We start from the raw sequence: 13820 nt of genomic DNA on the forward strand, positions 1-13820 counted from the left end.
CTGCTTGCAGGCTTCCCCGTGGTCATCAGGTTGGCCACTCTGAGAATAGATGGGCCTTTGGCTTGATCCAGCTAGGCTCTTCTTATGTTACTGATGTTTGACAGGGAGAATGCAAGCTGTTAACTCATCCATCTAAACACAGGCTATCAATATATGGAGGGAAAGGATGGCTCCATTAGAAAAAAAGCAATCCTTATCAGAATTCAAACTACCGTGTACATACAGTTTGTTTGTGATTATTGCTTACAGTTTCATAGTAGATGCATAATTCATTCAAATTGACTCTCATCCTGAACTACGGACCTGGATGTACCGGTAAGCAGTAGTCTTCAAGAAGCCCTCCTTTCTCCTACAAACCAGATGTTCAGTAGTACAGGTGGTGGAAATGGATGCCTTCACAGACTGGAGTATAATGTGTGTACTGCTGTGGTGCTCCTGGATATCTGCATCTAGACCAGAACCACAACCTGGCTGAGTGCAGATTCCTGATGCTTCTCGGGTGCAATCCCATATGAATGGGCTGGTAGTATGAGATCATCAGCTTGTGCCAAAATAGTTGGCTCTGTGTTGACTAATTCTGTAACATTTTTCTAATTTCATACCACTTTGTAACTATATTGCACCACACCTACTAATTACTCATCCTGTTGTGATGACACTGGTTGACTCACAATGACAGTACACCACTGTGTTGTGCCACACTGCAACAACGAGCGTTTATCCGTTGGCATTGACTTGTAGGAGAACTAAGCTGTTTACATGGAAATAAATTTCACTGAGAACTGTGTTGATGTGCAGATGAGCAGCTTACTTAGTGGTCAGTCTACATTGGGAAAGGGGCTTTCCTTGGAGCAGCATCTCAAAAAGAAACTTTAACATACAATTTCTGAGATTAAGTATTTATTTGAAATGAACTGATAGTAATGGAATCTGATTACCAAGGGGCAGTTCTTAGGTTACAGTCACCATGTGGAAGCTGTTAGGAATGCTTCAGCAAAAATATAGCTCTGCGGGACCAACACAGCATGTGGAAGCAATGGATCATGTTGATCACCCACATATTATTGGTTAACACAAGAACTGCATATTCTTGGTTGTTCTTGGGGCTGGCACAGAAAATCTATCCATAATCAGAGCAAGCTGTTTTACATATTACTGCTGCCTATGGAGCTAACCCATTCATAATTGTTCCCTGTGGTTTCAAGGCATAAGCCTGCCCTACATCTCAGATCTTTCAGATTTTTTAAAAATGAAAGGGGGGGGGCAACACTGATAATTGACGTCTCAAATTAACATTTAGCATTTCCACTCCCCAGAATTTCAAAAAAGTTTTTTTTTATTTGCACATTATTGCTCATACGATTTATGTTAACGGGCAAAACGAAAACCCAATCCCTACCCTGTTTTAAATCCCAGTTAAAATGTCAGAATACTAACTTCAAATGTAGTTTACTGTCCAATCCATAATCAAATAGGCACCAGATAGACAGATTTAATCAAGGTATAGTTTGATATGGACTGGTATAGGCTGGCACCACATTATCTAAGCATACTGAATGCATTAACTTTGATAGAACCTACTTCCAAGTACATATCCATAGCTTCAAAACACAGATATACATAATTCATGAATACTGTGGTTTGGGCTATTCTCTGGTTGTACACATGATGTGCCATCCTCTCCTGTCTGCCTCAGCACCATCTAATAAACCCCACCTAAGGCTGAATTCATGCATGTATATTCATCACTTTGTGACTGCAACATTAAGGAATGTCTTGCATGCATGAAACAGCCACCAATGAATAAATGTCAAAGGAGGGTGGATATACCTATGGAAATCAGGGCTAAGTACCATATCCAAAACACTGGCATTTTACCTTGTTAGTATCACTTTACCTTCTTTGGTGTCACTTTGCTAATATTTCTTGAGACACAGGCCAGCTGGTACCGGCTGCATCAGAATGCTTGTTAGGACAACTTCTCAGGTGTTCTGCTTTGTCTTTGTAAATGCATGTGAGATGAAACTGATACTAAAAGCATCTCATAATTGCTAAAACATGTTAAAAGTTAACCTGGCAATCTTACTCTGTCCCTCACAAATTATTTAGACTTCAATCTCTTTCATTTCAGTAGGACATTTCCAAATTGTGCACCTAGTACCAGGATACAAGGCTACAATCCTAAGCGCAAATATTTATTAAAGTTACGCATTTTTAACTTTTGTAATCCTACGCACACTGTCCTAGGAGTAAGGCCTACCCAACACAATGCAACTAAAGGCCAGACTAGATTTGATGTTAATTGTGTGAATGCAGTCAAAGTGCATAAAATAATAACAATAACAATAATAGTGTAAACAGCAGCTGGGGATAGCACTGATATGCATCAGGTCCACAGTGGGTGAAGACACTGTCTTGATGCAACTGAGGAGGATTTTAGGATGACAGGAAGGGAAGGGTTAACCTCTCCCCAGCCACTGAACAACCCATGCACCAGGGAGGGTGTGTGTGGCTTCTGTTTGTTCATTTTTAAGTGCATTCATTACATGCATGCAATTAACATCATGTCTAGTTTGGTGCTTCCTCCTGAATCACCATAGATGGAATTGTGTTGTAACTTAATTTATTTCAGAAGTGTTATACACATGGTTCACTGTCTCTTTCCTTGAAAACAATAGAATTTAAGTGCTTTATTTTGCCTTGATGCTCTATCCACCTGCAGAAGACTTTTAAGTTTTTAATTAGTTAACCCAACCACATTTTTTCTGCTTCGTTTAAGAAAGTTTTTACCATTGTTCTCCTTAATTCAACACTCACCCACCCACACCCCTACCTATTCCCCTGCCTTTTTGTCTTTAAAAATAATAATTCAAAGTCCTACACTGAAAACAAGGCTTAGTTCATTAATAAGAATTTAGTCAGAAATGAAACATTAGCTAAATCTACTTTCTCATTGTAAATATATTTTATTTAAATTAAAAATGCTTATTAAAGCTATTGATTCATACATGTGCAATAATACTTCATAAAGTAATATTACTTGAATTTAGGAATGTAGAATTGCAGCTTGCTGGCCATAGGGCATCTCCAATCTTTCCTCAACCGACACTTTTACAAAAATTAAAGCTGTTTCCCACCTCCCACCTTTGCCATAGTACTTCGTCATTCTAACCAAACACTAAAAGGAAGGAAAAGAGACGGATTCTGACTTGAAAGTCACCTCTATCTGAAGCTAGGACAAGAGTGTGCAGTTAAGTGCCATGGCAAAAGCCAAGAGAGATGGAGAGAGAATGAAAGGGCGCAACTGGAATTTAAAAAAATCAGTAAAGTGCCACAATTATTGTAATGTTCTATTCCTTTGATCCAAAGAATTTACTCAGCTGTCAATGTGCAATACAATTTGGCTTGCAATGGAATATAGTTGCACAACTGAACAGAACAAACTCCTGTTAGATGGTGGTGGTGTTTTTCTTCCTTTTTTTCCTAAATACATCTACAGGAATTTATTGATGCCATTCCACAAGAACATTCCTCAAGCTCTTTGGATGTTGACCAGTTCCTAGATCCACAAGGGGGCAGAAGGATCACAAATTGTTCCGGTGCTTGCCTCCATTTCATTTCGCTCCAATTTAAATCATGCCTCTGTTCTCCGGGTCTCCTTCCTCCAGCCCGGCCATGGCATTTGATCTGGAGATCATGAAAAGTTTCTCTTTATTTGTGTACTGTCTTTGCACTTTCAAAGGCCGCTGCTCCGTTTGTTCTTTGCTGGGACCCTCAGAGGGGTCAGATTCCCCACTGGGGATCGCTTCACAGTCCTGGGTTTTATGGGCTGGGGTGTTGGCAACAGATTCCAAGGAGGTGCCTGTCTCCTCCAATGGGGTGTAGCCCTTATTGCTTCTGTGTTGATCACACTGAGAGCTCTGAGAATCTCTCCTGTCCACAGGTGGCGTCGGAGGGGGAGAGTCCCCCAGATCGAGGGATTTGGAGTAGCTGGAAGATGAAGCTTTTACTAAAAGACTGGACTCGAGGTCTGTGCTACTGTCCAGAGTCTGAGAGGGTTCTGGGGAGAAGGATCTCCGGGCATCAGGGAGGCAGCTTGTGCTCTGGCGTCTAAGGACCAATTTGCGCTTGCCTGCCCTGGGCAGCATAGTATACCCTTGTCCCGTGTCTAGGTAGCTGCTCCTGAGATCTTTCAGGCTGAGCTCCACATCCCCCCGTGGAATCTCCCTAGCCCCTCGTTCCCCCAGCGGCCTCCGCCAGCCGCCACGCTCTCCCTCTGCCGCCTCCCCCTGAGCCAGAGGCAGCAAAGTGAAAGTGCTGAGCGAGGAACCCACAATGGAACTGGCTGTGCTATGCTGGTCCCAGCCATCTGGGGGGCTACAAGGTGGGCTACGAGCAGTTCTGGCCAAGGCAGCTCTCTCCCGATAGATGCTGTACACAGCCTCAGCCAAGCTGGGCGGCTGCGGCTGCCTAGAAGAGAAAGAGGAGGAGCGTGGTGAGGAAACCAAGTCTGGAGGAGACAGAGGGGCACCCACGGGTGGGTGCCAGCTGCCCTTGGCTAGCACACCTGCAGCCCCCAGGGCTTCCGCAGGGCCACTGCCGGGTTTCAGCTCCAGCCCTCGAGGTTGCACGTAGTTGATGAAGCCGTTGATAGGAACTGGGGCGACAGGAGCTGAGGGCGCCCCATCCTTGGTCCGAAGGCTATGTGCATCGATGACAGTGGAGTACAGGTCCCTCAAGTTGATTATCTTTGTCTTTTTGTCCCGGTTCTCGTGGAGCACTGCATTGGCACAGATAAAGAGGAAGATTCCAATGCCCATGATGAGAGGCCCGAGCACCTTGAGCTTGTCCGAATGCAAATACCGCGAGAAAAGCTGGAAGAGGAAGCTTGTGGAAGTGGAGGAGGACGAGGGGGCAGGTGGAGAAGGAGCGACACCCTTCTTGCTGCTCGCAAAGGAGGCGTTGGCTCCCAAGTCTTCTGAGTGAGATTCGCCCGGGTCTTCCGTCTGGTTCCTGGAGCGGCTTTTGGAGGCAGTCCCATGTGCTGGCAGAAACTGGCTGTCCCCAGTGCTCCCTGCCCGGTAAAGAGGCTTGGGCCAGTAGCCTACTACCGCCAAGGCAATTCCCCCGAGAAGCACCAGGATGCCACAAAGAGCAATGAGGCCGGAGAGGGAGCACAGCTTGAGCTTGCCCTTCACCACCACCACGTCGTTCTTGCGTTTCTTTTTGGCTTTGCGCTTGCGCTTTGGGACTTGGCTCTGAGGCCGCAGGGGATCCTGTTTTCTGGCTGAGATCCTCAAGAGGCCTCCAGTGGCGATCATGGCTGGCTACCCTGGGCACTGTTCCCTACAGATACTCCGGCTCCTACAGGAAAACGGGGAATAGAAACAAAAAAAGATCGTGAGAGCCTGGGGACGATCCAGATTGCAAAGCCGCCCACACGGCATAGTCCCTTTAAGACTGCAAATTACATTTCACATTCATTTATTAAATCTGCTCAGTCTCTAGTGACTAATCACTCTGACACAAGGACGTGTGTGCGAGACGGAGGCAGGTCTACAACAGCCCGCCAATTGCTGTTAACGCTAACCACAAAAATAGCCACTTAGACGCAACCCACTTGCCAAACTGACTACTTGGCCTTAATGTCGCTATCTGTGCATTTGCTGAACAGTAGCAGGGCACTTAATTTGCAGAGCATAAATTAATAAAAGGTTGATTAAGGCCCTGTATGCATTTGCAAACAAAAGAAAAGGGGAGAAAAGATGAGAGGGAGTTGTTGGGCTAGTGAAAGGGAATCTCTTCTTGCTGACAGCAGAGCTAGCAAAGCAGCCTTACCTGAATTCCACATGATGTTTTAGAGCAGTGCTGTATGGATCGGGTGCAAACTGTTGTTTGGGGACATAGGGAGACAGTGTGCTCTTGCTAGGGTTGTATTTGCCTTGAAAGAACAAGTGTGCCATCTGGGGGTGCTTTCGAACCTGCCATTGTCTTTGGGTGTGCAGGTGAGAATCTTTTATCAGCTTTGACTGATTTACCAGTTACATCCATACCCAGAGAAAGCAAATCTACCCTTGGTTACACATGCCTTAAAGGTAAAGGTAAAGGTACCCCTGCCCGTACAGGCCAGTCTTGACAGACTCTGGGGTTGTGCGCCCATCTCACTTAAGAGGCCAGGGGCCAGCGCTGTCCGGAGACACTTCCGGGTCACGTGGCCAGCGTGACAAAGCTGCATCTGGCGAGCCAGAGCTGCACACGGAAACGCCGTTTACCTTCCCGCTGGTAAGCGGTCCCTATTTATCTACTTGCACCCGGAGGTGCTTTCGAACTGCTAGGTTGGCAGGCGCTGGGACCGAGCAGCGGGAGCGCACCCCGCCGCAGGGATTCGAACCGCCGACCTTTCGATCGGCAAGTCCTAGGTGCTGAGGCTTTAACCCACAGCGCCACCTGCGTCCCTTACACATGCCTTAGTTACATCCAAACATGACTATTATAATGTTTTGTAAGTGGGTCTCCCCTTAAAGATGCTTCAGAAACTGCAGCTGATGCTAAATGTGTTCATGACGATGCTGGCCACTGCTCAGTGATCAGAACAGAGGATGCCAATTTTTGTATAAGCTGCACTGGCTGCCTATCTGTTTTTGATCCCAATTTTTATTGCTGTTATTGACCTTTAAAGGTTGCTAACAGCTCAGTGCCTGAAGGATTGCCTTCACTCATACTGAACTGCCCATGCCCTTCAATGAGCTCCAGAAACCCTGCTCTCAGGTCTGCCGCCACTGGCCATATGCTTGGCAGGTGTCAGGTGCAGGGTCTTTTCCGTGGTGGCTCGGCAACTGTGGAATTCTTTCCCTGGGGACATCTGGCAAACCCCTTCTTTTCTCACTATTAGGTAGCTAGACAAGGCATTTGTTTTTGGAGTTTATTTAGTTTTTCTTGCCTTTATTGGTTGGGTGCTGCTGCTATTGTTTAGCACCAGTTTTGTGATTAATGTATTACTGTTAAATTAACTTGCTCAGGTTATTTGCTTTTTATGTGTTAAACACAGGTTTGAATGCATGCATGTGGAAAAGCAGTCTATGAACAACCAAAATATATAACTATACTTAACTACAAAATATATGACATCTTATACACACACACTAACCTGAGGTAAGTCCCCTTGAACTCAACGGGGCTTACCTCTCAGCAGATACATATAGGACCACACTGTTAATAAAGAGTCTACCCTAGAACTCTGTTTCCCCACTAGGCCACACATGGCATGCTCTTAACTCGCTTTCACTTAATCTCCACCCTGGCAAGAATCCAACTCCATAGCATGCCAGTGCAAATGTTCCTTCATTTTGTTCTGCACAAAATGTTTGCTGATGGTCCTTCCCTCTTCCCCCAACTTCTGCTCAACTACTATAAAGGTAGAAGGTAGCCCCAATATCCCATTCCCTGTCTGTCAGCTGGGGTGAGTTTTAAATTGACTTCACTCTAGACAGCAGGCTTCCATTTGTCCTCTGCTGTCATAGAAGTATTGCCTTGGGCAAGCATACCTAAAACTTATCCCTGGTCACCTGACCCAATAATACCCCCTGCCTTTACTTTCTCAGTAGGTGAAGTTCAGAGAATCAAAGGTGCTGTACACCTTCACAAACACTCTCAAGATCTGTTGTGCTGAACAACTGGGTGGTGGCCACGCAGGGGGCGGGGATGCAGCTGGAACAAAAACTGGGAACCTGTGGCCCTCCAGATCTTGCTGAACTACAATGCTCATTGTTGGCTGTGCTGACTGGAGCTGAAGATGGGAGGAATCCAACATCATCTGATAGGCTAGAGAGTTCCCATTCTAGAGCCAAAGTTTATTTTAGTGGTTGTGTGTTTGTTTTCATCCTGGACCTGCAGGTTTGTAGAAGCATCAATACAAAACGTGTTAACATCTATATTTCATGAACTGAGAAACTGGGATGGATTCAACACAAAGAGGTCCGTGGTTCAGCAGGGATTTTGGTTTCTTCTTTAACACACAGGTGGGCAATATGTGCCATCACACAGTCCCATCCTCATTTTATGTAGCCTCCAACACCTTCTCAAGCTGTCCCATTTTCTACCCCATCAGAGTCACATCCTTCCTGTTCATTTCCTCCTTGTTTGTTCTGGGTTCTCCAATTGCTCCTGTCCCCCATTTCCTCTGTAGTTTCAGAGCATGAAATGCCAAGTATTTTATTTGATAAGAACGAATTGATACTTCATGTCTGTTAATCTCCACACCAATCCCTCCTCATTTCTGATATAGACTAAAAATTAGGCTGCAGGCTGGCTCCACCCTACAAATAATAGGGTGCCCTTATAAATATGCAAATATTTCACTGGAAGGTTGTACTCTAAGTAATTCCCAAACTTCACTTGTGAGCTTTTGCCTATTTCGCCTCTCTCCTAAATCTAGTCAGGACTACTGAAGCCAAAAGAACAGGTCTAAGAATAATGGGCCAGCCTGAGGGTGCACCCATTTATTTGTACACATGGAAATCAGGAGTAGGGGCAAAATCCTGATTTCCTTCTACCATCCTGCATTCCCTGACCATGTTAACATGGGCTTAACCATTTACTCCAGATGCACACTCATAGAGCCAGGTGGAAGAAAGCACTCACTCTAGAATGGAGCTTTTGTCCTTGTTTTGCAGACTGTACTTTCCTGAATGAATACCCTGTGGGTAAAGTGTGGGAGGTTTGTCGAAAATGGATGCATCAGCTGATTATGAAAGGGTTAGGTTGAGCTACATTATAAAGAGAATCCAAAACAAAACCTTACACTGATCTACCAATAGTAGTTTACAGAGACAACTCGGTTATGCTTTAAAGTTCCTTATACAGCACTTTCTAGCCTCTTAAGATAAAATAATAAGGAAATGTATCCCATCTTGGTTAAGGGTAGGAAAGGAAGCCTGATGTGGCCTTAATCACACCACAAGTGACTGTTTGGCTTTCATAATCTGTACTGTTTCATTATGAATGTGGAGGCTCCTGTTTTGTTATAGGAGTCGCTAAGCTGTTTATGAGCCTCAGGGCATCTTCTTTGAATGAGGCCAAAAGGTTACATTACACAAGGGACTTAGGTAGGGTGATCTACCATGCAAAAGAAAAATGCATTTCCAGTAGAAAACGTTGGAAACGATACTAGAAAGGCAACTTGAATTGTTTTATTTAGGTCACTGGGCATGCATGTATTTATTGCACTGAACAGACTGTGTGCTTTTATAAAACTAGAATGTGAAATTTAGCTGTCAATGTACAAAGGAAATAACCAAATTCTAGCATCGTTAGAAATGTTTCTTTGAAGCAACTCCTTCTGAATCTATTTTGTTTTACTACCTAGACAAATCCTCCTTTATGCTTAAGGTGTGAGGATATCCTCTGGACATCTGCCTGATTGGAATCATGTATGATGTTCAAGGTAACTGGTTATGTAACACCAGTGAATTTTCAGCCCATCAATGTGAGAATGTGATGGAAACAGAAAGATTCTGTGCTAAACCTGATTTAAAATGAGATGGAGCACTACTTTGAATCACCAGGGGGGAACAAATCATGTTATTGTGTTGACAAAGTAGCCTGAAATAATTTGCAAGGTTTTTATTTACATGAAATCGGGGTTCATAGTCTGAGCATTCAAATAATGAAGCAACACCTGTGTATTCAACAGGACAGTCTGAAAATACTAAAGAATTCCTTACTTTCCCCAGAATGTCCAAAATAGATTATAAGAACGATAAAAGCAATCAGTTCAACATGCTGCCTAAAGTTAAATCCTTTGCCTTGAAATCTGGTTAAGTCAGCATCCTAGATAATCTTATTTCCTTCATCAGCTAAACCTCCCCATTTCCCAAATATCCCCAGATTCAGCGATTTTCTGATTCATTTCAACTCCATGCATTTTCTAACAAAAACATTCCTAGTCCTCACACTGCACCTTAAAGTAATTAAACAGCCAGTTTAACCTTCCCTCCTCTTCTCTGCTATGATCTGACTATTATAGAGTGTAGATTGATGGGAGGGAGGGGAGATACTTCATTAATAGGGCTTGATTAAATCTCCATGTGTGCATGCTTCAGCTTCTGATGCAATGAAAAAAAATCACCATACAGTACTATGACAAAGATCTGCATTAACTTAGCTGGGGAAACACATGCTAAATGATGTTTGCGAAACAGTATTAGAAGAGCACAACAGAATGAGTCCTGCAATTGGGTTTCCTAAAAAGAAAGCTTCTGTTAGTAATTATTATGCTATGGAGAAATAGCCCAAATTCTGGAAGAATTCAGGACTTAGAGAACACTCAGATATATAGCCCAATGTGATCTATACCAGCTAATAGTCTGTTAACCAAATTTGAGATCTTCTCTATTTCCCAGGCTTTCAGCTGTATTTCAAGTCTATAAGACAGATGAACATCTTGAGATAAATAAGCGAGTTACGCCACTTGCTCTGCTATTCTCTCTGGCATAAATGAAAATACACTCCATTTGGGTAAATAACCCTGACCTGCACAAATTAGCTGCTCGCCCTTGGGAAAGAGTTAGCTGCTTGCAGCGAGAGTTTAAACATTATTGCGTCCCTGGGAGGGTGGGCTGCCTCAGGGACAGAGGCTAATGAAACATTTGTGGTTGACATACCTGGGGCTTTGTTGTCCTACATCGTGTCATTAGCAAAGTTGCCAGTCCCTACGGGGGGAAGAGAGTGTTTTCGAGCGACGCTGTTGACAATCTCTGCATGAGGGGCAGCCAGCCTGGCTGCGGATCGGAGGGCTAAAAAAGCTGGCAGCGAAAAAGAAGCTTGCACCGGAGAGTCAGCGAATAAGAGCAGCCCACCCTTTCAACTTTCCAGATTTAAAACTCACTCCTGGAGCAAATCCATCCAAGGTGCTTTCAGCCTGAAAGGGGGTCACCTGCGCGGCTGCGCCCATTTGAGAGACCATTTTAGCCGGGCACCTCATTTCATAACCTTCAAAGCGCTAGGCTCTCTCTCTCTCTCTCTCTCTGTTCGTGTGTGTCCCTCCCCACCCCCACCCCACTTTTCAGGAAGGGGATGAAATCACAAAGTGATGTTCCTGGATCTCCACAAAGACAGGATGGTGCAGAGAAGGGACCGAGAGAGATCTTGGCGGAGCCCCATTCCTACAGCCCAGCCTTTTGGGGAGAAGGGAGGAGGACGAGGTGGGGGTGCTGCTGTTGAGGATCCCCGGGTGAGTTTACGGTTCAAAATGGCAGCATTTTGTAAGCGGGGAAGCTCCATTTCTTTTCTCTTACCGGGGAGAATCGCGGGGCGTGGGAGCCGCAGGCAAGTTCCTCGGAGCCCAGAGAGAAACCATGGAGAAACTTTGCAGCAGGGCGAGTGGACACCTCGGACGGAAAGCGAAGCAACCCCCCGGAGCCCCCCCTCCGGCGCCGGCGCCCCTTCGGGCTCATGGGTACAGATCCCGGTTAGATGAGGAGCCGCGATTGTATGGCTATGGGCAGCCGCCGGGGATCCACGGAAGCCAGCGGCCGCGGCACCGAGCAGTTCCTGCGGCCAAGTGCGCCTCCCGCTCCCTCCGGCATCCTGCCCGGCTTCCGACGGGAGTCGCCCTGCGCTCGCTCCGCGACGCTGCTCCGGGCGCCGCTGCTTGTTGTGGTTGCTGCCGCCGCGGGAAGCCGCTCGCCTCTCCTGCCCGACGGAGCTGCTGCTGCTGCCGCTGCCGCTGATTCGACGCTGCCGCCGCCGCCGCTGCCGGCCGGACTCGCTGCTGTTGCTAGGAAACCGGAGCCATGACACAGGGAAATTGCGGCAGGATGGCAATGATCGCCTCCCCGCGTCGCTGCTCGAGGAGGGACCAGACCCTCGCCACCGCCTCCTCCTCCTCCCACGTGGCCTAGTTGCCGCCGCCGCCCCCCCGCCCATGACCCCCTGCTGCGAGGAAGGGGGCTGAGCGGCGGGGAGGAAAGGGAAGGGGACCCGCTCGCTGGCCTCCAAGAGCCGTCGAGGGGACGCACTTCCCCCAACTCAGCCCGCCCCCATCCCACCCACTCGCCTGGATCTACGACCACCAACCAGTTTTGGGATCTCTTGTCTGTCGCCTGCAAGCTTACGTCGATATCTTCCTTTGCACCCCGCTTCATTTGCCCAGCCCACCTCGACACCCCACCCCACCCAACACACACCTGCTTCTTGGGTTGCAGTGTTCAAGCAGGTTATTCAGGAATAGTTTCATTGGAGTAGGTGGTTCTACTGCTCCAAAGTAGATTTGTTGTGACTTACAGTCTGGAAATGATATTCTTATTCTTATTATTAAGAAGTTGGGTTTCACTTTAATGCTGCATGGTCTTTTTGTGCATTGCTCTTTTTGTTGTTAACATTTTTGTGAGCCACGCTGAAGATGTTTAGGAGAGGACAGGCTGTAAACGTTGAAAATAGTCTTCTGACGTGACTGTGCTTTCTTTATGAATGTGTTTTATGAATAGATACATATTAGCCTTATTATCACTTTCTTCAAGAATATGTGTTGTTTTTCTTCAAAAAACAAACAAACCATTTGGGGTTAAAGTTTGTAAAAGAAAGCTGAAAGCTTGACATCAAGTACACACGATCTCTCTCACTTACCATAGCCCTACATTTTGTACTGCCTATTTTAGGTTGTAAAAACAATAGAGTCTTGTGGAAAGAGAAAGTATTTTAAGGTACAACAAGACTGTTTTTCTGCAACCTAAACTGTGGGGCTTACGCCACAATACATTTGTGTTAGTCTTCAAGGTGCCTCAAGACACTGCTTTTTGTTTTTTGCAAGTAACTAACATTGCTATCTCTCTGTTAATTTGGGGTGCAAACCTAAACACACATATTATTAAGTAATCCCCATTGAATATAGTGGGACATACATTCAGGTAAACATGTAGTTCACCTGGTTTACGGGCCTGGTGACTGACCAGTTCAAAAAATAAATAAAATTTGAAATCAGTGTGATTTCTCTCTCTCAAATCTTGCACATTGTTAAAAAGTCAAGGGAATACTTTGGCAAGTATTACTTGGTTCGGAAAAGGGCTCCAGACTTTTAGAGAAATTTGATTATCTTGTTTCTTTCTTCACTTTTCAACCTTTAGGGGATGGCTATCTCTCCTTTAAAAACTCAAATTATCTGCCTTGTGCTGTGTGAAACCCTGTCTGATGTTATCACTTTTCCTTCTGATAAGCAGAGCATTATGACCAGTTTATCAGGGAGAGAGTGCAAACAGCCCTGCCTCCCATTTGCGCTGCTCTCCAAAGAGCACTTTCAATTCCTTGGGCAGTAAGTAGCCATTATCAGATATGAGAACAAACCTCACAGAGGAGGCTAAAGGACCCTGGGTTTCCTGCACCTGCTACAGACAATGTTGAAATTAAAAGACAGGCTGGCATTGCTGTTATCTACTGGATGCAAGGTGTGTGTATTGCATTTTCCTGAGGGGAAAAAAATCTGATTGAATCCCAGCAGCAGCTGTGTATCAATGGCAGGGGGCGAAATGAGGGAGAAACTCTGAAAAGGTAAGGGATAAGAAAACAGCAGCTGAAGGGACGGTGAAGGCACTTGCTATAAATACTGTGTCTAAGGGCCCCAAGGCTTCCTTGAAGGCAGGAGAAATGAACTTAGGCAGATAAGGAGGAAAACAAATAAGGTAGCTATGTGATTGTTCTGTATAATACAGTTGTATTCAGAATATGTAAATTCCCACAAAGTATACTACAACATATCTAAGAGAATATCAAGCTAAGATACTGAAATGAAACCCTTTCATTTTATAGCAGTTGGGGAGCAGTGGAGA

The 13820-nt window shown here is 45.4% G+C and overlaps 1 protein-coding gene across 2 annotated transcripts; it reads right to left on the minus strand.

Moving 5' to 3' along the window:
- Positions 1-878: 878 nt before the first annotated feature.
- Positions 879-11862, minus strand: TMEM200C (transmembrane protein 200C). 2 transcript variants are annotated; one of them, XM_083748765.1, is made up of 2 exons: positions 11295-11862; positions 879-5364 (listed from the first exon to the last, which is right to left on the minus strand). In XM_083748765.1, the coding sequence occupies exon 2, from the start codon at positions 5319-5321 to the stop codon at positions 3630-3632; it is 1692 nt and encodes a 563-aa protein (XP_083604891.1). In that variant the 5' UTR covers positions 5322-5364; positions 11295-11862; the 3' UTR covers positions 879-3629. The 2 variants fall into 2 exon arrangements, with proteins under 2 accessions (XP_083604891.1, XP_083604892.1); XM_083748766.1 differs by having other exon boundaries at positions 10662-11819.
- Positions 11863-13820: the final 1958 nt, after the last annotated feature.

Source organism: Podarcis gaigeae (genome assembly GCF_964106915.1).
Source record: "Podarcis gaigeae genome assembly, chromosome: 7".
In the NCBI taxonomy this organism is placed as follows: domain Eukaryota; kingdom Metazoa; phylum Chordata; class Lepidosauria; order Squamata; family Lacertidae; genus Podarcis; species Podarcis gaigeae.